The following is a 20,993-nucleotide window of genomic DNA, read 5'->3' on the forward strand; positions in this document are numbered from 1 at the left end:
AATGGTTTGCTAGTAATTTGCGGCGCGTGTTGTTAGGTATACGCACCTTGTATACTATACGATTTCGGTAATTCTCGAGAATTCTCGGGAAACGTGATTTCTCGTTCTCGATTCCCGAAGGTCCCAAAAAGGTCAGAAAATTTGAAACCCTGCTAGGAACAAATTTATCGATGCCATAAAATTCAAAATTATGCTTAATGTACTTCTTTCACTCATATGGGTATTTGAAATTCATAAGATTTATTGGTACACCTAGTAGTCCAGTCAAATATTTGGCTGAGCCTAACAAGTCATGTGAAAAAGTTGAAAATTTTTAGCATGTGGTTCTCTCGTACAATGGTGAGATCCTCGCATCAATATCATTTTTTGAAGTGAAACTAACTTATGTAACGATGGACGTGAAACACATCATTACGTCACTACCGACTGAAGCGTCGTTTCTCGACTTCTCAGTAAATTTATGACATGGCTTTTCACATCAATTTTAATCCCTCACTATCCCATTCTTGTCGTGTTATCTTTGCGGAGCAGGGTGTTTTGCAAGAACTGAACTGAAGACGAAATACAAGGCGCTATTCGATATAGGCAAACTGCCCAGAGTGTCAAATTCACAATTTATTACCTTTTTACGAAGAAACATTGCTTTGTGTGGCAGTCTCGGGAAATCCACAATCGCTATTGAATATTGAAAAGTAGATAAATGCATTTATCATCAGCTTGTTCTTTCAGACCCTGGTTCCAAATTTATGGGTTGCTTTCCTCACTATAATTTGTTTTCTTTGACCTCGGGGAGTTAAGCCTTGACTTAAAGGATTGTTTAAGTTTTGAGTTAGACATATGGTTAATATGAACTTTGGAGGCTTTCATCAGAGGGCAGCACTTAAACTTGGACTTTTAGGGGTTTTTTTTTTAATGGTTTCCAGGAGAAAGTGACTCTGGGAAAAATGTGGTTTGTTACATAAAATTTAGCAATAAAATTCTGGAAAAAAACTTGTATGCTACGATGCATATACCCAGCATCATCTTGGCTGGAAAAAAAAAATTTAACGGACGGAATTATTTCTTCACGAAAAATAAAATGAAAATTTGCAAAAAAAAAATTGAAAAAACAATGATTTGCTGACATTTGCGTTTTAAATGCTTTTTTCTGAGTAGCAAAAATACTAAACAATTTTGAAAATTTCAAAGAATGAATGCTCGGGTCTGAAAGAGCTGCTCGCATGTATTTTGCTTTTTCATACGAACTGTATTTTTATACTATCTTAATGTATTTTGTTTTTAATAATTGTCTGTTTTAAACATCGGAGTATTTCAATTCAATGTTTCATACAGTTATTGGTAGTTCATTTATGATTTGAGTGGTGAAATCTCATTCCGAATGTTATTAGGGTTATGGATTAGCAATACTGCTACCTATGGTCCAGGCGATGCCCAAGCGCAAGCCAAGACTTTCCCTTATTCTGTTATTCCTTTGAATTATATTCTACCTTGTTATCCACAGTTCAAAATAAATAAATAAATGGAAATGAATTAATAATTGAAATAGACGAGGAACAACTGTAACAGTCAGCAATACCATCCTTGGCGCTGATCTCTTTATAGAGAGCAATCAAACCTACAGCTCTTAAAAATTCACACATGGCACAACAAGCAAAACTTAAAGTGCTGAGTTTGTCCGGTTTCGAATTCGAAAGACTGATGACAGCATGCAGGCAGGTATTTCTAAGAAACAAACTTCACGCAGCTTCACTACACATGCACGTACATTCCGACATGTGCTCATTCGTTAGAAATCCTATAGTGCAGCGGTTCTCAAACTTTTTTTACTCGCTTAGCCCTTTTCAGTATATAACTTTTATGGCGGAGCACTGCTTGACGCGAGGAGCCCTTTTTGTTCTTAATTTTTATGGCAGAACCATGTAGGCATCTCTTATTTACTTATTTATCAAATTTACTGATTCATTTTATTCTCATTATCTTCTCAGCCACCTCGTTGGGCATTTTACCTGTTGTGGCGTTGGCGTTGTATTTGTATTTTCCTCGAGTCGCCGGAGAACCGCTGCTATAGAGGAATAAGGACGTGGTGCATATATAATCTCGGGCTTAATTTAAATGTTAAAGGCCAGATGATAAACCTATTTCAGTATGAAACGTTTCAATTATGATTTGACTCGTTGTTAATAACGAAATGGTCTGTTTTTTAGTATCCGTATTTAACTAGTTTTGTATTCTACGGGCAGGGGCGGCTCTAGACAAAATTTTTACCCGTGTGAGACGTCGTTTCGGTATCCCTCTGGCGTACAAGCCGTATCCGTAAAACAACCGCAGCTGTGTTCTAGGCCAGTGGTTCTCAACCTTTGAAAGCCCGAGGCCCGGTTGAGTATTTTTTTTCGAGTGGAAGACCCGGTCAAATCCAGGACCCGGTACCTGGCCGCAGCCCGGTGGTTGAGAAACACTGTTCTAGGCTATGTGTGAAATGCATCATAAATTACTCCCCCTTCCGAATTAGTCCATTAAAAGCATTCATAGTTTTAATTCTACAGACAAACCATTTTTTCCTCTATTTTTTTCTTTTACACCTGATTTGTCACCCACATAAGTCTTGGTCTCACCCCTGTCTACGGGTAAGATTTTTCGAATTTCTGAGTTTTTCTGCTTGTAAAATAATGCGTGATTTTCATCAATATTTTTCCAATTAAAATCACTGGAATAAGACTTCAAGTGCACTCAGAAAGCAACCTCCCAGATCTGTTTAGACAAGAGAGGGGGAGAAATTAGAGTATGTACCCGAGGATAGACAATGATCCCCGAGGTTAATCCTCTGATTAATGAAGAGCATTCGATATCAGGCAACAAGAGCCAAGTCCTACTTATGACTTCGGAGTATGACAGGGATGTAGAATGAAAATCGTACGCTGCGGAACAGCGATTACTACTTTAAAAAAAAAAAACACACACACATCACCATGGAATTGGGTTGGAAATGAATTCGCCATCTATGGGTGGTCGCCCCATGCTCGGTAGGCTGTTTAACTTGTTTTTCGATGTTTTCTCCCCAGATTCGAACCCGTAGACCTTGACGGCATCGTTCAGGGTGGAAGACGAGCATCTTCCCACTCTATCACTAAGGAGACGGTACAGCGATTGGAACAACCCTACTGCCGAATGATTTAGTTATCATTAGGATGCCGTGAAAGAAAAAAAAAAGATTTATCTCTAAGAAGAAAATGGAAATCCCAGCGAAGAAACTGATCAAATTATACCGATTATATATTCAAGATCTATTCCCGATTTCTTTTTGCGGGTCCTCAGATCAGACTTTAACGGGCCCCTTTATGATGAACTTATAGCATGAAAAAAAACAAAATATATGATGAGAATCATCCCGGACCCCATTGCTGGAGCCCTGTCAGCACCACCCTTGTAGGGGCCGTGCATCTGCTGGAATAGAACACCATACTGGCAATTTCCACCATGTACTAAGCCTGATGCCCCAGGGCTTAGAAGAAGCCATTTTCATAAAAATTTAAGAACCAAAAACATCTGATGATCTCAACCATTGGAATCGAAGAAACTTAAGTCAGTGGCCGTTCAGCATCAACAAAAAAAAAATCATGAAAATACGACGACTATGGAAACCAAACTAGATAAATTAATAATTAAGTTAGGTTAGAATAATTTACAATTGAAATACATAACGTTCGAGTTCACATTACCACGGGTCCAATTACTGCAATTAATCTAACGAACTCACCTTCAACGATAAGAACAAATGCTAATCTGATGAAAAGACAACCACGAAAGTAATTTCTCGATGTCATTTCAGTTCAGCACGTTTCGCTAATAAACACAAAATATGTCGTAACGATGGTGTGTGTGTGTTTAGCTTTGTTCCCAAGGCTGAGATAATCGAAACACCATTGTCCTTATCAAAATTTATATCAATTACGATAAAGCAACGATTGCTATTGAAATCATGGGGATTTCGCCATGTAAAGGGTAAAATGGAGATTAATAATCTGAGAAGAGTTCTCCGTCTCCTCAGCCAGTATTCGTTTCAGTTTGCGTCATGAGCTCTCATTGGATGGATTTTCGTTTCCTTGTTCAATAAATGCGTTGACTGTAACGTGGTGTGACAAAATATATACCGAGTGCATAGATAACAGCATGCACGGCATTAGCGTACCGTTGATCTAAGAGACATACTTTACAGCAGTGGTTCTCAACCAGGGGCCATATGGCCCCCTAGTGGTACTGGGATATTTCAAGGGGGCCACGGGAGAAAATTTAAAAAGGGGGCCATGACTGGTGGTTTGGAGGGCTGCAGAGAGCTGAGAAAAAAAATTAAGGTGCGAAGAAATAATGCTTTTATATTATTGACTATACACTTACAGAATCCACCAAAACCAGGGCCGTTTTAGGGCATGGACCGACCCTGGCCTCACCACCTACATTTTGCAGCAGGTTCCCTAGGATGGGGTTTTTCGCAAGCCCCCTTCTAGATTTTTCAAAGACCCCTCCTCTATATTAAATTTATATTGTGAAAAACAAAAAATGACGAAAATCATATCAGGCCCAGGACTGCAGCTCTGTCAGTCCCATTCTCGGGAGGAGTCATGCCTGGGCAGTCTCATGTCCATAAGTGATCCCACCTTATAATATTTTGTATAGTACAATAAATTTTGAAAATAAGTAGGAAATATGTAGGCTGTTTATTTCCGGCTGAGTATGGGGTACCATAGCATTACTTTGCCTAGGGGGCCCATGATGGTGAGACGCTCCTGAATAGAACTCGGATTAGCGGGCAGCTCAATAAATTCTTGGCCAGTGGTCTGGAGGCCAATCTTATTTGCAAAATTTACATTCAGTATAAATTCACTGAAAAATATCAATTTAATACGTATAAAGGATCTTGCTTCTAGATGAGGGTCGAAGACTCTGGGTGAGACGGGGGGGAGGGGGGCAGGAGAAAAAAAATATGCTTCAAAGGGGGCCACGGGCAAAAAAAGGTTAAGGAAAGATGCTTTACACTAAAGAAAAGGTATCAAAATAACGTATAGAACTCAGATACGTCATTCATGTTGCAAGGGGTTGTATAGTAAGGGGTTGTAACATTTTTATACAGACACTCTGCCCTCAAAACCCAATTAGAAAGTTGTTGCCCTGTTTCACTTGAGGCAAGCAAAAAAAAAAAAAAGATTCCACATTTGTAGGAGCAATATTCGCTGAGACATTTTAATTCTAAAATTGGAGGAAAATTAAGAAAAGACAGAGCAAAAACTAACGCTTATGTCCCTTATTTGTGCTGCTCTTTCCAAATTTTCTTATGATTTTCTTAATTCAAATATCTGTGCGGATATTGCAGTTAGACTGGAATTTTTTTGTTGGCCTCAGGAGAGACAGGGCAACAACGTTCTAATTGGGTTTTTGAGGATAGGGTGTCCGTATAAAAAGTTGTGTTTTTATTTTGATAACTAAACAACCCCTTGCACCATGAATGACGTATTTGAATTCTGCACGTTATTCGGATAATTTTTCCGATTGCAGTCATGGCTCTACGATCAAAGGTTCGCCAGTAAAATGCGTTAAATAATCACCCTATATATATATAAGTGTAATAATTCTCTTATCGAAATAGACACCCCCCCCCCCTAATACCGTTTCATTATGGATCTAATATTGGGGGTGGGGGGAGGCGTTCCTCGTAAGTTCTTTCCCAGGTCAAACATGAATTTCTGGATGCCCTTTCTATCGTGCTTTTTGAGGCATAGAGAGCACTAATTATTCTGCACAATTGTGTATAATTGCCTTCAAAATAAATTCTACGACATTTGTTTAGTTGGCGGTATTTTTTGTTTTCACAATTTCGCATTAAAAAATTCAACAAGATTGGATAGTAAATATGCAATACGAACTAAAAATTAGCAATTTGGCAATATCTTCACGTTTTAATTACAGACATGTAATCAAGATTCTACTTTCGGCAAATACTTCGCAAAAAAAGAGAAGAAAACAAAAATTCAGACGACAGAAAAAATGTTTGTGTCTCCAAAAAACGCTTAAAACGTAGCCAGTAAAACGCGTTTTACCTCCATTCATGCCGTTTTCCGTTTTTTAAATTTAAATATTCCAGCGAATATTGCACTTAGAAACGCGGATATTTTTTTTCTATTGTTTTTGGCCTGAGAAGAGACAGGGCAGCAACTTTCACATTGGATTTATAAGCGCACAGGGTGTTTGCATAAAAATATATTTCTTTTATTTCAATAATTATATCCAACCCCTTGTAATATGAATGACTTATCTGAGGTCTACATCGGGGCTGGGCGAGTTACAAAAATATCTAGGCGCCAGAACAATTTTTTTGGCGCCAAGAAATTTTTACCTGAAAAATTTACTTTTTCAGGGCATAGTGACCTTCTTTGATATGTCGGCTGATACACTGCTATAAATTTCAAATATTTTGGGATTCTTTCAGCCTGCAATTTAGTAACTACGCAAAGAATATTTCCGATGCCAACACCAACTTTTTAGTCACTATGGCGACCTGACGCCTGGGATTTGTCCAGCGCTGGCCTTATTTGAATGCTTCTTATCTAATTGGAACTTGGTTTAGGATCAACGGTTCACCAGTAATTTGCGGCGCTTGCTGTTAGCTATGCACCCTGTGTATACCAGTACATATAAGAAAAATACAAATGTGACTTATGCTGACATTTGATAATTCCTCAGTTATTTTATAGGATTATTTTCTTAAATTTCGCTGGCCTATGATTTCGCTATGGCGCTGGAAAACAGTTTAAGGGTAAGGGGTCGTTCAAGTATTACGTCATTATCGATGGGGGGGGGGAGTTTCCGATTTGCTGACTTTTGATGACAAGGGGGGGGGGTTTGGATGATGCTTACGTCATCAACCACCCTTTATGATAATATGAAATATTTTTAACAGCATCTTACTCGGTGCGCCAAAAACGAGAAAAACCTTTCGATAGTTTGTGGGCACTTGAAGTGACATCCTCCCCCCCCCCCTATTGATAAGTGCCCTACAGAGCCACTTTAGTGATCTCTAAATTTTTCGCTGATCCAAGTGATCTGAATGATCTGAAAATGTGTCCGGGCCGCTTAAGTGATCTGGAACTGTGCCACGCATCACTCAAGTGATCCATAATTATATGCCGCGGATCAAAATCTCACCCGGAAAGTGAAAGGACGTGGGTTCGATTCCCCGCAGGGGCAGTTGAATTTTTTCTCTTTCCAAAAATACATCTTCGCAACAGACAGTTGTTGAAAAAACCTTCGTATGGCAGCGGAGAGTGACGTCATCCGTGTATATGTTTCTCTTTACCCTCCTTGTTGTGGGAGAGAAGATTATGGAAGGGGAGGATTATGGCAGGTTTCTTCTCCCTTCTTATCGCTTAATGCGCTCTCTTGGTCAGACGCCTTCATATACCTCTCTCTCTCTTGGTGGGGGGGGGGGGGGAGTACAGCGGAGCACTTTTTTCTCCCTCACTGTCTCTATTGTTATGATCGGAGAAGCTCTTCGGAGCTCTTCCTCAGGGCTCTGAGTTTGCTCCTAGTCTTTCCTTTTCTTTCTTATGTGAACACATAGTTCTCTTCCCCCCCCCCACCCTTCCCGTGTGAGCTCTCATTTCTTGGGCTCCAACGTTGGGGGATTTATCTCTGGATGAATGTAGTTTCGTTTTATTCGGTCCGCCCTTGGGCATTGCCTTGGGTCGGTGGTCTTACATGATTTGTGTTGCTGGTATTATTACGATGTAATTAAAGCCCAGGAAGATCTGGCCTAGAAATATGGAGAATATTTTTAGGCCTTCTGCGGGCTAAAAATTCTTCACTATTGTTGTCTGAGATGAACGTCAAGTCATGGTGCTCAGAGTCTTCAAGAGCCTGATGGAGTCTCTGTTATAGAACCATACGGCAGAGCCATATGTCATGATGGGTCGAACGACCATTTTGTAGAGAATGATTTTGTTCTTTGTAGATAGTACACCTCTGTGTTGAACTATTATTCTCATCATGTTCATTGCAGTAATGGCTCGTGAAATTGCTTCTCTACAGTGAGGTAGGAACGTCAATTAATTGTCGAGGACAATTCAGACGTACCTCGCCTGGATAGATGGGGGAATCCGTGCTCCGTTAATTTCCAGAAATGCATTCTGTAAAAGATTGGCTGTGCGCACGCCCGTGATTCACATAAAGATGGTCTTGTTCGCATTCAATTTAACTCTACTATGGACACACCATCTTTCGATATCTGTGGCATTCTTTTGAAGGGCATCAAATGCCTTCAATGGGTTTCGATGGCACTGGGCGACCGCGCTGTCATCAGCGTAAAGGGCAGTAAGCCCTGTTGGGCTCACGGGGAAGTTGTTGATATGATAATTATGAAAGTTCCGGTCCGAGCACGCTTCCTTGGGCTATTGAGGCCCGTATTGGTCGCTCGGAGGAATATGTCGTGTTAATTTGGACTTTGAAGGTTCTACCTTCAAGATAATTTGTTACGAATTTTTTTTTTACTAAGCTGCGTGGCATGTTAATGCTAATCAGCTTGTGCAATAGCCCGTTATGCTAAACTTTGTCGAAACTTTTTGATAAATCATACATAGCTATTGCAACTGTATCGCGCTGGGTTCGAGTCCATTGAAGATATTCGATGACCCTCAATAATTGAGTCGTGGTTTAATGCCCATTCCTGAAGCCGTGTTGCTCCGGGATAATGACGTTGTGATCATAGTTATACTTGTGAAACCTTTGGATGACTATTCTTCCAAAAATTTTCCCTAGGGAGCTCAGAAGCGAAATCGAGCGCCAGTTTGCGGCGAATGTAAGATCCTGCCCTGTTTTGGGAATAAGATGGATATGACCGCAAATTTCTAAGTTTTTGGGTAGTAGTGATATCTCATCATTTCGTTCAATAATCTCGTGAGTATGTGGATGGAATTGGCGGGGAGCTCAATTAAGGCCCGGTTGGATATTGTATCAAAACCCGGGGCTTTTTTCAGCTTCAAATATTTTTGATGACTCCTTTAACTTCATCTTCATCCGTCGGGTACAGGGCAGTGTAATATTCAAAGCTCGGTGATGCCAAATACCTTTCTACTTTTCTATCTACCATTTCGACCCTCTGAAGACCTCGGCTCTGTCCTCGTCAGAAACAACGAGACCGTTCGGGCCATTAATGGCTTTCATTGACTCAGACCTTGGCTTGCACATTTTATAAACTTTATAAAGAGACCCATCTTCGCAGTTGGCCTCGTTTATAAAGTTCTGGTATCTCTCTTGGACGTAATTCTTGATCTCTTTGGATACCAGATTTTTTGAATTCTTGTAGGCTCTGTAATTTGACCGTGATCGAGCGTTCTGCCAAGTTCGTCGCAGCTTGTTCTTGTCCCTTATTTTTTGTTTCAGCCAGTTCGGTAGAGATAGCGAATTTCCAGCCCGCTGGGAGATTCTGTCCCCACTCCACTCCTGACCAGAAATATCTGCTACCTAATGCCGAAAATTTGACCAGTTCTCATTTCCATGAAGCATAGGCGTTAAGACGGCACTGACTTCACGTTAATATTTTCAAATCGGGAATTTGTTATTAATTTCGCGAACTAGATAAAACATCCTGTCTATCAATAAAACATCATCCGAATTAGATAAAACATTTCTTTTACATGTTCACCCTAGTTATAAGTAACTTTTGGGTTCATTAATTCTGGCATGAATGGAGGTATTTCATTTTGTCAATTTCTCTGATTAGAGCCGTTCTTGAATGAAACCTATCAATCGGAATAACAAAAATCACTAAACCCCCAGTAAAATTCCCCATATCTATTTTTATTTTTATGAAGTAGGCCTTTTTCCGATTTTCAGCGGGAAAGTAACAGGTGAGAAAGTAACAGGCAGTGAAAGTAAACTAAAGTAGCAGAAGTAAAGTAAAGTAGTAAGTAGAGTAAAGTAGCAGAAAGTAACAGGTGTTCGATTCAGAAAAATCACCTTTACAAAGTATCTACATTTATCACCTGCTGAAATAAAAGACTTTAAGGAGGCGAGATATCTCGTCAATGCCGGTGAGAAGGTTAAAAAAAAAAATTTCAATTATGTCAAAAAATTTTTTTTTTTTCTTTTGCGAACTAACTCAAGTGAAAATTATCTTTAATTTTTTTTTCAATTGTGCATGACGTGTAATACGGAAAAAAACTTCATAACTTTAATAAAAACAGTAATATTTAATAAAATCGCTTCAAATAAGTTCAGTGGCACAAAATAAATATAATCTCAGATGCAATACTCTGTATTTCGAGAGTATTCATGATATGATTCTAAGTTATTCTTATAGTGTATACTGATATCTACACGAATTTGGGAACCTCTTTCCCCCAATGGCAAACTCGGGTTTTCGGATCGAACACCAGTCCATCGGGACATTCGTGGACGAAGATTTGGTATGAATCACACTGGATGAATTTCGATGCGTCTCCCGGATAAGGGAAAAGTCCTGAAGCTTCTGGACATCGTACAGTCCTGCCGCTCTTGTCGACCAGGCACGAGGAGTCATTTGCTGGGCAATTTTCATTTTCGTCTGTTGTTTTTGGCTCTTCCGTGGAAATCGATTTATCACCACCTAAAAAACACAGATTATTCTTCTTTTAATGATAGTTCTCAACTAGTCTTCGATCAAGTATAAAAAAAACGAAATTTTATTTAATCGGAAACTTCATGTTTGGATGATGTTGCGTTCATTCGGTTACCTGGCCTATTCCTTTTTCCGCAATCGACTTCTGTTTCGTCGTAGCAGAAGTGAAATTCCTCACTGAATAGTGTTCCTTCTGGACATTCTTTTAACACAGCAACGCTATCTTTGCAGGTGTAATAGAAAGCACAATGTTTCGGATGGTGGAAGTTGCCTTTCGGTGATGGACAAACAAAATTTCCTTTTTCTTCTTCAGCTGGAAAGAAATATATTTCGGGATTGTGATGAATTTTTCAAAAATTATTCCCAAATTTACAAAGATTCATGCTAATCGTTAGAAAGATTTAGATTAATCGTTATTATTAGATACATTTATATTATACTACCCCCCCCTGCCGCCTTTGGCGGCCAACCCCCTTCTCCCCCCCTTTTTTTCCTCACATCATATCTTGTTTATTTCGTCCCACTTCATCAGCATGCTATGGAAAGGGACGTGTGAAAGCAACAACTTACTGAAGAAGAGAATTTTACAATAATAAAGCAACAAAAAAGAAATGAGATTCATCAAACACAAACACCCCCAGAAAATTTCCCCCATGGGGGTCCCCAAATTTAATTCGCTGAATTTTAGAGGGGGGGCCCCAGACTGGATATATCTCGGGCTACCGATGTGTTGCAAATTTTACAATGTTAAACAACAAAAATCAATGAGATACATACAGGGGCCCCCGAATTAGAACCTGTCAATATTTCCATGAGACCCTGACTTGGAAGCTTGTCGGACACCCCCTGAAGGGGCCAAGAAAATTTTTCATTTTTATCAATATTACAACGAATAAAACCCAGGGCCCCACATCCAGTAGCGGGGACACAATACGCAGATTTTTAGTGGGGAATTCACACTGGATTTATCTCGGTCTTCCGCTGCAAATTCTACAATGTTAAACAACAAAAAAGAGTGAGATTCATCCAGGGCTCCCAAAATGAAACCTGAAAACATGGGCCCCGACTTGGAAGCTTGTCGGTGATCCCCCGCTGCGAGTGCCATGAAAATTTTTCATTTTTATTCGTTTTACCAACGAATAAAATCCAGGGCCCCCAACCAATTACCCGGTACACCAATTCGAAAATTTTATGGGGCCCCAGACTGGATATATTTTGGGCTTCCGCTATCGCAAATTTTTCAAAGTTAAAGCAGCAAGAAAACAATGAGATCTATCAAGGGCCCCTGGAAATGAAAGCTTTTAACTTCCCCATGAAGGTATACGTGCAATCCCCCCCCCGGGTACCCGACCCTGTGTGTTTGGAGCACTGGTATCTCTGGAGTGTGTTTGGAGCAGGGCTGACAGGGGCCGGAACGATTCTCATCACTTTTTGATTTTTCACACTATAAATTAACCACAGAGGGGCCCCTGAAAAGCTGGTTTGGGGGCTCGCCAACCAAATTCCGGCCTAGGGGTCCTGCCTGGATGTGGGAGCCTCTCGGTACATGCACATAACATGGTCCAAGTAAAAAGGACTTTGCCGTGCACCAGAGCATTAATGTTCGTTTCATTCGGCTGAGGTCCCAGCCTGATTAGTCCTCCACAAGGTCATGTGGAAAATTTGTGAAACACAATAAAATGCTTTATTTTATGCTGCTTCTCTGTCCTTATTGGTTGTCCTCACTTTTAGCCTATCTACCGCCAGTGATTTTCATTGTACAGTTGCCGTTCGAACGCTGTTTAGGGTTTTTCACAATGGAGATCACATTCCAATACAAAAAACTTGGTGTTGCCATTTGATATTTTCGAAATTTTCTCACTGTAACCGTAACTGTTAGAGTGACACTGTTGTTTTTCATATCATTCTTGAGCGCATACATCAAAATACCTTATGCCAAAATTTCATTCAGTTTCTGTGAATGGTATGATAGTTAGGGGCCCATATGTCGGGATAGTTTTTTTATAATCACCCCGTAGGAAGTAAGTCCAAGGTGTAAGGAAGGAACCCACTGCCTCCTCACACCAATAACTATAATAACTGTTCACTTTGAACACAACCCGGTAAAGCTAAACACTAGGACTAGCGCATGGTATATGTACATGTTTCTTCTGTATTTATTTTTCTATTATATTGCCACTTGGCTACTTCATATTTATACTTGACAAAAAAAACATTGTTTGTTTTTGGCTTTGATTTTTCAATTCAATCGTAACTTTAGCAGAACGTCGGGGTATCGAGCATTTTTTTGGGGTATAAATGCCAGATATGCTCTCAGAAACGTTCTCTGTTAAATCAATGTCAGGGTGTCCCCCCCCCCCACCCCCCCCCGATGAGAGCCCTGGACATTGGTTATAACTTTTATCATTTTTTGAATTTCTCATTTTTGAATTCTTCTACATTTTCATTGTTCATCATTTATTGGCTTTCCAGTTCACATAGTTAATTTATCTTTTTTCATATATAAAAAATGATATTTTTCAATGTTTTTCACTACACTGCATATTACAGCTGCCTATGGCGTTGGTATTGGTGAGTTTCGACAAATTTTAAATTTTCATAATGTTCATTTTACATATATATCATATATATAAATGTATTTATTTTATTTTTGTATTTTTAATCTCATTTTTCGTCTAATTTTATAATTTCTAGTTATGTGTATAGAGTGGCCTTTGGCGCTATACTCTGGGTTTTGAATTGGTTCAAATACATTTGTTTTTAATTCAATATCTCTTTTAGAATGCATGTTATATATTATAAATGTTACATATATATCTATTCTATAATATAAAATCACAAACAAACTCGAAAAGGGCCTGTTGCTAAGCAACCGAGTGACGGAAGTGGGTGAAATTTTTGAGTGACGGAAATCTGTTACGGAAGTGGGTTCGATTCATATATCGATATTCACATTCATATATCGTACATTCATATTCATATATCGATATGATATCATATATCATACATCGATATTGGGTCGATATTCACATATCGGGACCCATTTGACCCATCGGGACCATGTTATGTGCATGTACCAAGAGGCTCCTACATCCTACAGCAGAGCCCTTAGGCTGGAATTTAGATTTCGAGCCCCCAAACCAGCTTTTCAGGGGCCCCTCTGTGATTAATTTATAGTGTGAAAAATCAAAAAGTGATAAGAATCGTTGTGGCCCCTGTCAGCCCTTCCTTTGTGGGGGGGGGGAGGTCCATGCCGAGAGGTATATATATGTATAATATACACACACAACAGCAGTGCTCCCAACACAGGGTCGGGGTACCCGGGGAAGATTTCACGTATAAGTAAAAAGTTTTCATTTCCAGGGGCCCTTGATGGATCTCATTGTTTTCTTGCTGCTTTAACGTTGAAAAATTTCGATAGCGGAAGCAAAAGATATATCCAGTCTGGGGCCCCACCAAAAGTATGCGAATTGGTGTCCCGGGTAATTAGTTGGGGGGGTCCTGGATTTTATTCGTTGGTAAAACGAATGCAAATGAAAATTTTTCATGGCACTCGCTCCGGGGGATGACCGACAAGCTTCCAAGTCGGGGGCCCTATGTTTACAGGTTTCATTTTGGGGGCCCTGGATTTTATTCGTTGGTAAAACGAATACAAATGAAAATTTTTCATGGCACTCGCTCCGGGGGATGACCGACAAGCTTCCAAGTCGGGGGCCCTATGTTTACAGGTTTCATTTTGGGGGCCCTGGATGAATCTCATTCTTTTCTGTTGTAGAATTTGCAACAGCCGAAGCCCGAGATAAAGCCAGTCTGGGGCCCCACCAAAAGTATGCGAATTGGTGTCCCGGGTAATTGGTTGGGGGCCCTGGATTTTATTCGTTGGTAAAACGAATACAAATGGAAATTTTTCATGGCACTCGCTCCGGGGGATGACCGACAAGCTTCCAAGTCGGGGGCCCCCATGTTTACAGGTTTCATTTTGGGGGCCCTGGATGAATCTCATTCTTTTCTGTTGTAGAATTTGCAACAGCCGAAGCCCGAGATAAAGCCAGTCTGGGGCCCCACCAAAAGTATGCGAATTGGTGTCCCGGGTAATTGGTTGGGGGCCCTGGATTTTATTCGTTGGTAAAACGAATACAAATGAAAATTTTTCATGGCACTCGCTCCGGGGGATGACCGACAAGCTTCCAAGTCGGGGGCCCCATGTTTACAGGTTTCATTTTGGGGGCCCTGGATTTTATTCGTTGGTAAAACGAATACAAATGAAAATTTTTCATGGCACTCGCTCCGGGGGATGACCGACAAGCTTCCAAGTCGGGGGCCCTATGTTTACAGGTTTCATTTTGGGGGCCCTGGATGAATCTCATTCTTTTCTGTTGTAGAATTTGCAACAGCCGAAGCCCGAGATAAAGCCAGTCTGGGGCCCCACCAAAAGTATGCGAATTGGTGTCCCGGGTAATTGGTTGGGGCCCTGGATTTTATTCGTTGGTAAAACGAATACAAATGGAAATTTTTCATGGCACTCGCTCCGGGGGATGACCGACAAGCTTCCAAGTCGGGGGCCCTATGTTTACAGGTTTCATTTTGGGGGCCCTGGATGAATCTCATTCTTTTCTGTTGTAGAATTTGCCACAGCCGAAACCCGAGATATAGCCAGTCTGGGGCCCCACTAAAAATCTGCGTATTGTGTCCCCGCTACTGGATGTGGGGCCCTGGATTTTATTCGTTGTAAAATTGATAAAAATGAAAAATTCTCACAGGGGGGTGTCCGACAAGCTTGCAGGTCAGGGCTTCATGGAAATGTTGGCAGGTTGTAATTCGGTGCCCCTGAATGTATCTCATTGATTTTTGTGGTTTAACATTGTAAAATTTGCAACACATCGGTAGCCCAAGATATATCCAGTGTGGGGCCCCACTGAAATTCAGCGAATTGAATCTGGGGACCCCCATGGGGAAGTTTTCTGGGGATACTTGATGAATCTCATTTGTTTTTTGTTGCTTTATTATTATTTTCATTAAAATTCGCTTCTTCAGTAGGCTGGTGCTTTCACACGTCCCTTTCCCCTTTTCCATAGCACGCTGATGAAGTGGAACGAAATAAACAAGATATGTCCGGGAGAGAAGTGGGGGGGGGGTGGCCGCCAAAGGCGGCAGGGGGGCAGAGCCCCCCTAGTTACTATATATTGTTACTAAGCGTAGGAATTTGAAGAGGCTTGGGGAATGCATGCCTCCTAGGTTCGCGTAGCATGCAATTGTTAGAATAGAAGAACGAGATTCCAAATGCACTCAGGAAAATTTGGTGAGAGAGAAGACGTTAAAAGGCTGCTCTGGTTTTAGCAGTACTTTTAGTTTACGTGAATAAAGCTGTTTATTTGTTCTCGAATCTTCGTTCCTGTGAGTGTTTACTCATCCTCAAGTCCTCGGCGAAGAACCTCGGGAGAGATCCGTGCGACGGGACGAATCTGGTGACAGGAAGTCCGTTTGATAATAAAACAAAAAATCTATCCTCACCAGTTGTTCCCTCAGCTTCACGAGTGGTCGTTTCTGCTTCAGTTGTAGTGGTTTCTTCTTCCCCAGTGGTTGTAGTTTCTTCTACAGTTGTAGTGGTTTCTTCTTCCCCAGTGGTTGTAGTTTCTTCTACAGTTGTAGTGGTTTCTTCTTCCCCAGTGGTTGTAGTTTCTTCTACTGTTGTGGTGGTTTCTTCTTCCCCAGTGGTTGTAGTTTCTTCTTCCCCAGTTGTTGTAGTTTCTTCTTCCCCAGTGGTTGTAGTTTCTTCTTCCCCAGTGGTCGTAGTTTCTTCTACAGTTGTGGTGGTTTCTTCTTCCCCAGTGGTTGTAGTTTCTTCTACAGTTGTGGTGGTTTCTTCTTCCCCAGTGGTTGTAGTTTCTTCTTCCCCAGTGGTTGTAGTTTCTTCTTCCCCAGTGGTTGTAGTTTCTTCTTCCCCAGTGGTTGTAGTTTCTTCTACAGTGGTTGTAGTTTCTTCTTCCCCAGTGGTTGTAGTTTCTTCCTCCGTAGTGGTAGTAGTTTCTTCATCTCCAGTGGTAGTGGTTTCTTCTTCTCCATTTGTCGTAGTTTCTTCTTCCCCAGTGGTTGTAGTTTCTTCTTCCCCAGTGGTTGTAGTTTCTTCTTCCCCAGTGGTTGTAGTTTCTTCCTCCCCAGTGGTAGTAGTTTCTTCATCTCCAGTGGTAGTGGTTTCTTCTTCTCCATTTGTCGTAGTTTCCTCATTCCCATTCGTCGTAGTTTCTTCTTTTCCAGTTGTGGTTGTTTCCCCTTCCCCATTGGTCGTAGTTTCTTCATCCCCATTGGTCGTAGTTTCTTCGTCCCCATTGGTCGTAGTTTCTTCATCCCCATTGGTCGTAGTTTCTTCATTCCCATTGGTCGTAGTTTCTTCATCCCCATTGGTCGTAGTTTCTTCATTCCCATTGGTCGTAGTTTCTTCATCCCCATTGGTCGTAGTTTCTTCTTGATCTGTGGTAGTTTCTTTTCCAACTGAAGTTGTTTCTTCTTCACTGGTTGTGAGCTGAATCGTAGTTCTTTCATCTTTTGAAGTTGTTGTTGCTTCGTCTGCTGGTGTTGTTGTTGGAATTGTCGTCTTTGGCGATGCAGTTGTTGTTTTGTCTTTATTGTAAAGATACAATAAGTATATAGTATAAGTTGAATGAAATAAATCATGTTCATCAAACTTATTCATCTTCAGTGTTTTTTAATGCATGAAATTTCGGTAAACTCATTCATACGTGTTATTGTGACTACGTATTTTTAATATTTCAATAAAGAAAAATATAATGTTTAGTTTCTTTTCTCCACAAACAATAATTTAGGAACTAATGTCTGGCTACTCACCATACGGATTAAATTTAGATCCACAATCGACTTTCTTCTTATCTTTGCAGGATCTGTGGTTCTTGGAATCGAACAATTGCCCTTCCTTGCATGATTTTAACATTGCTTTCTTGTTGAGACAGAGGTAAAATTTTGAGCAATCTTTGGGATGCTCAAATGCTCCATATCTATAAGGGCACTTGAAAACGTCCTCTTCTTCACTGCTATCTTCTAAATTAATAAAAAAGTTCGATGAGGGGTATGGAAAATATGCTTTGCATGTTAGTATTTTTAAAGAGTTTTTCGAGTTACTTTATAACGAGATTTACTTAAAAAGTTGAGAAAAATATTTGCCGTATTTAAAGATTAAAATGCTAAATGATGTGATATTATACATACACCGTATACATGTTTATAAAATTTTGCAGCACTAACTTTTGTCATCTGTCTCGCAAGTCGCCTTGTGCTTATCTTCACATTTCTTTTTTTTAATGTCAAAAAGCTTGTCTCCATGACATGATTTTTGTTTTGGCTTGTAATTTAGGCACTCGTAATACTTCTTACAGTCTTTTGGGTCTGGAAACTCGCCATTTCGTTTCGGACAAGTGAACTTGCCTTTCTTATTATCCTTCTTTCCGAAAATGTCTTTCCAGTCTTTCCAGTCTTTCTCCTTTGAATCCTCTAAGTATGGTATGAAAATCATTTTATATTAAACCCTTCAATTCTCATTTCGATTCTTCTATTATTTTTTTTTACATAGTAAAATGCAAGAGCGATTGGGAAACATTTATAAATCCTGCATAGAAGAAATATAAATTAAATTTTGAAATATACTCAAATTAATTCTATAAAAATGAGGGGGTACATAAAATTATTTAGGATAAACAAAATTAAAGGAGAATTTGGAAGAATAAATAATACATATAATAAACATGTAATAAGATAAATAAAAAGAAACAAAAAGTTTCAAATAAACAAAAGCAGGACCGCAACTATAGTCTGTTTTAGGTTAGCTTTGCAGTGAAGAGAAAGGTAGAGAGTGTATTCTTTCGCCGCAAAATATAGTTTTCATATATCGGAGGTTTAAGATGAACATTTATTCAGAATATTTCAATTTTTTCTATGATTTTGAAAAAAAATACTGAAAAAAACATCGTTTTGAACTGATGTTTACTTGTTTAAAATTTTTAAATTATAAAAAAATATTGGTTACCATTATTAAAAATCCATAGCAACGGCAACGACATTCTGGCGCGATATCCTAGAAATTTTCCCCGCCAATATCACTGTCGTGTTTTTTCCGTTACACAATTGTAAACTGTATATGTACATTTTTTTTCGTTATTTGGTTGAATTTTCCATAACGATTCAATTTTTCATGCAGTTTTACATGCAGTTATAGGCTTACATAAAAACGAATATTCAATCAGTTTTATTTTCTCCCCAAAATAGGCTTCAGTGAGTTCAGATATTCACTCATAGATTACAAGAAGTGTTTCTCTTCCACGAGATTGCCGATACTATTGTGAGAGGCCGTCTATGGGTGCAGAAGTTTTTTGTTTTAGATCCTCCTTTTTTTAAATTATTTATTTTTTGCTATGTTTATGGGATAGTTTTAGTTTCCGATCACGGAGAGTATTGACAGAGTCGCGACTTCCACTCACACCAACGGACGTCATCTTCCACCCACCTGTTTCTCCCTTGCCTTTATAGTGTCTCTTCAGATAAAATAAATGAGAGGGGGGGGGGGTCCACAGTGGTTTGGGCTTTCATATTTTATGTGACAGTTGTGTCTTTATTTTCACCAGAGATAGCCACGCTAAAGTTCTCTGCTCTTCCATTCCTGAATGCTATATTTTCGCTTTTTGAATACTCGCTGTAAACAAAACTCGATAAGAATCATCCGTAATAACCATGAGCAGCACATCAACCGTAGCAAAAGACTAAAACTGTCGTGAAAACAAGTGGCATCGACGTATACCATTCGGGGAAGGGGGTAAGGTCGAGCGACGGAAATTTCGGCGAGAAAAGTGAGTAGAAAAATTCTAAACTTTTCCGTATCATTATCATTATTTGGTGCTATTCCTGCATTTACACGTGAAAACAGAGTCAATCTGCTTCTTCTTAATTTTATTTAACATTCATTTTTTCCATATAAATTGAAGAAAAAATTAAAACTCCCCACGTTTTTGAGAGTCATGGTAATTTAATATACAGTATTTTAAAATTATACGTTGCTTTCATAATATTGTTTGGATTTTTTTTTTTTGTAAATAAATTTCAGCTGAGGGAAGGGAAATATTGCAGAAAAATATGACTGTTTTTTGAAATTTTTAGTGTTACTTACGGCACATTAATGAAGAGTAAGTGACACGCTGATAGAAGATAATTATTTTTTCTAAATTTTAAAACACTTTCTAATCAAAAAACAAAACAAATGATTTCAAAAACCTCACTTTAATTTCTGAAAGTATCGGCAATGGTTTTCCTATAATTCTATAATTATTACTAATTTAACTGTGCAATTACGTTACACGTAAAAAAAGATTTTTCTCAGTGAGATTGGCGAGAATCGGCCATACCTTACCGAGGCCGCGCATCGATACATTGGTTAAGAGGCTTTCGTTCCCATAGCAACGAGTGATGCGGTTCCCTCGTAGCTTCCCCTTCACTGCAAAGTTAACCTGAAACGGACTATAGATGCTTTGTCAGCACGCATTTTGGCGCCCCATGTTGAAGAGTGGTAAATGGGTGAAATTTATGGCCCCTTTGGTCCGGCGGCCGAGAAACCTGACCTACTTGTCCCCCTCCCTAAATATCAGGTCCTAGTAATATATTTACTCGAACCTAAATGCAAGGTTTCTAGAATATATAAGGTTAAGTATTAGCAAGCGCGCTTCAGAATGAAACTGGTTTTGACGTCACCCGATTCCTCATGTGACCCACTCAAACGGGAGCAAAATGTAAAATTGTTGGTTTTTCCTGAATTATTTCGCATAGTTTTCCCGCTCAGAACTTCATTATTTTTTTTGAGCGGATGCCACAAAAACCGCTTATTGTCAAGATATTTTTTTTTATTTTTAAAAAATTTATTTGATTTTTAATGAATTTTTTTCCCAACTCATGTAATGCAACGTTAAGTCAATGGAAGCAGCTTCTCTGTTCCCTGAGAGGGAAATTCTAGAAACCATGAGAGGGAAATTATCAGAAACGCGTCTTTACGGAGAAAAAAACATTCAGGGAAAGAAAAATATTAGATACATTTAAAAATGTTTAATAATTTTGGTTGAATTAAAAAAAATGTATCGGTAATAACAGTTATTGTTAACATTTATTATTAAATAATAATTAATAAATAATAATTATTAAATAATAATTAATAAATAATAATTATTAAATAATAATTATTAAATAATAATTAATAAATAATAATTATTAAATAATAATTAATAAATAATAATTAAATAATAATTAATAAATAATAATTATTAAATAATAATTAATAAATAATAATTATTATTAATTATTA

General features: G+C 39.1%; 1 protein-coding gene across 1 annotated transcript in view; it reads right to left on the bottom strand.

Annotated features, from left to right (window-relative positions):
- LOC149084096 (uncharacterized) overlaps nt 1-20,993 on the bottom strand; it is a 55,409-nt gene that overhangs the window by 25,102 nt on the left and 9,314 nt on the right. Inside the window, exons 3-7 of the mRNA XM_089235261.1 lie at nt 17,900-18,145; nt 17,486-17,695; nt 16,154-17,260; nt 10,758-10,955; nt 10,361-10,630 (exon numbers count right to left, since the gene is read on the bottom strand). Of these exons, the coding sequence (XP_089091387.1) occupies nt 10,361-10,630; nt 10,758-10,955; nt 16,154-17,260; nt 17,486-17,695; nt 17,900-18,145 (2,031 nt within the window). The remainder of the gene's footprint in view (nt 1-10,360; nt 10,631-10,757; nt 10,956-16,153; nt 17,261-17,485; nt 17,696-17,899; nt 18,146-20,993) is intronic.

Source organism: Pholcus phalangioides, unplaced genomic scaffold (genome assembly GCF_987345545.1).
Source record: "Pholcus phalangioides strain wild (caught in Gottingen) unplaced genomic scaffold, Ppha-v1.0 ptg000008l_1, whole genome shotgun sequence".
In the NCBI taxonomy this organism is placed as follows: Eukaryota; Metazoa; Arthropoda; class Arachnida; order Araneae; family Pholcidae; genus Pholcus; species Pholcus phalangioides.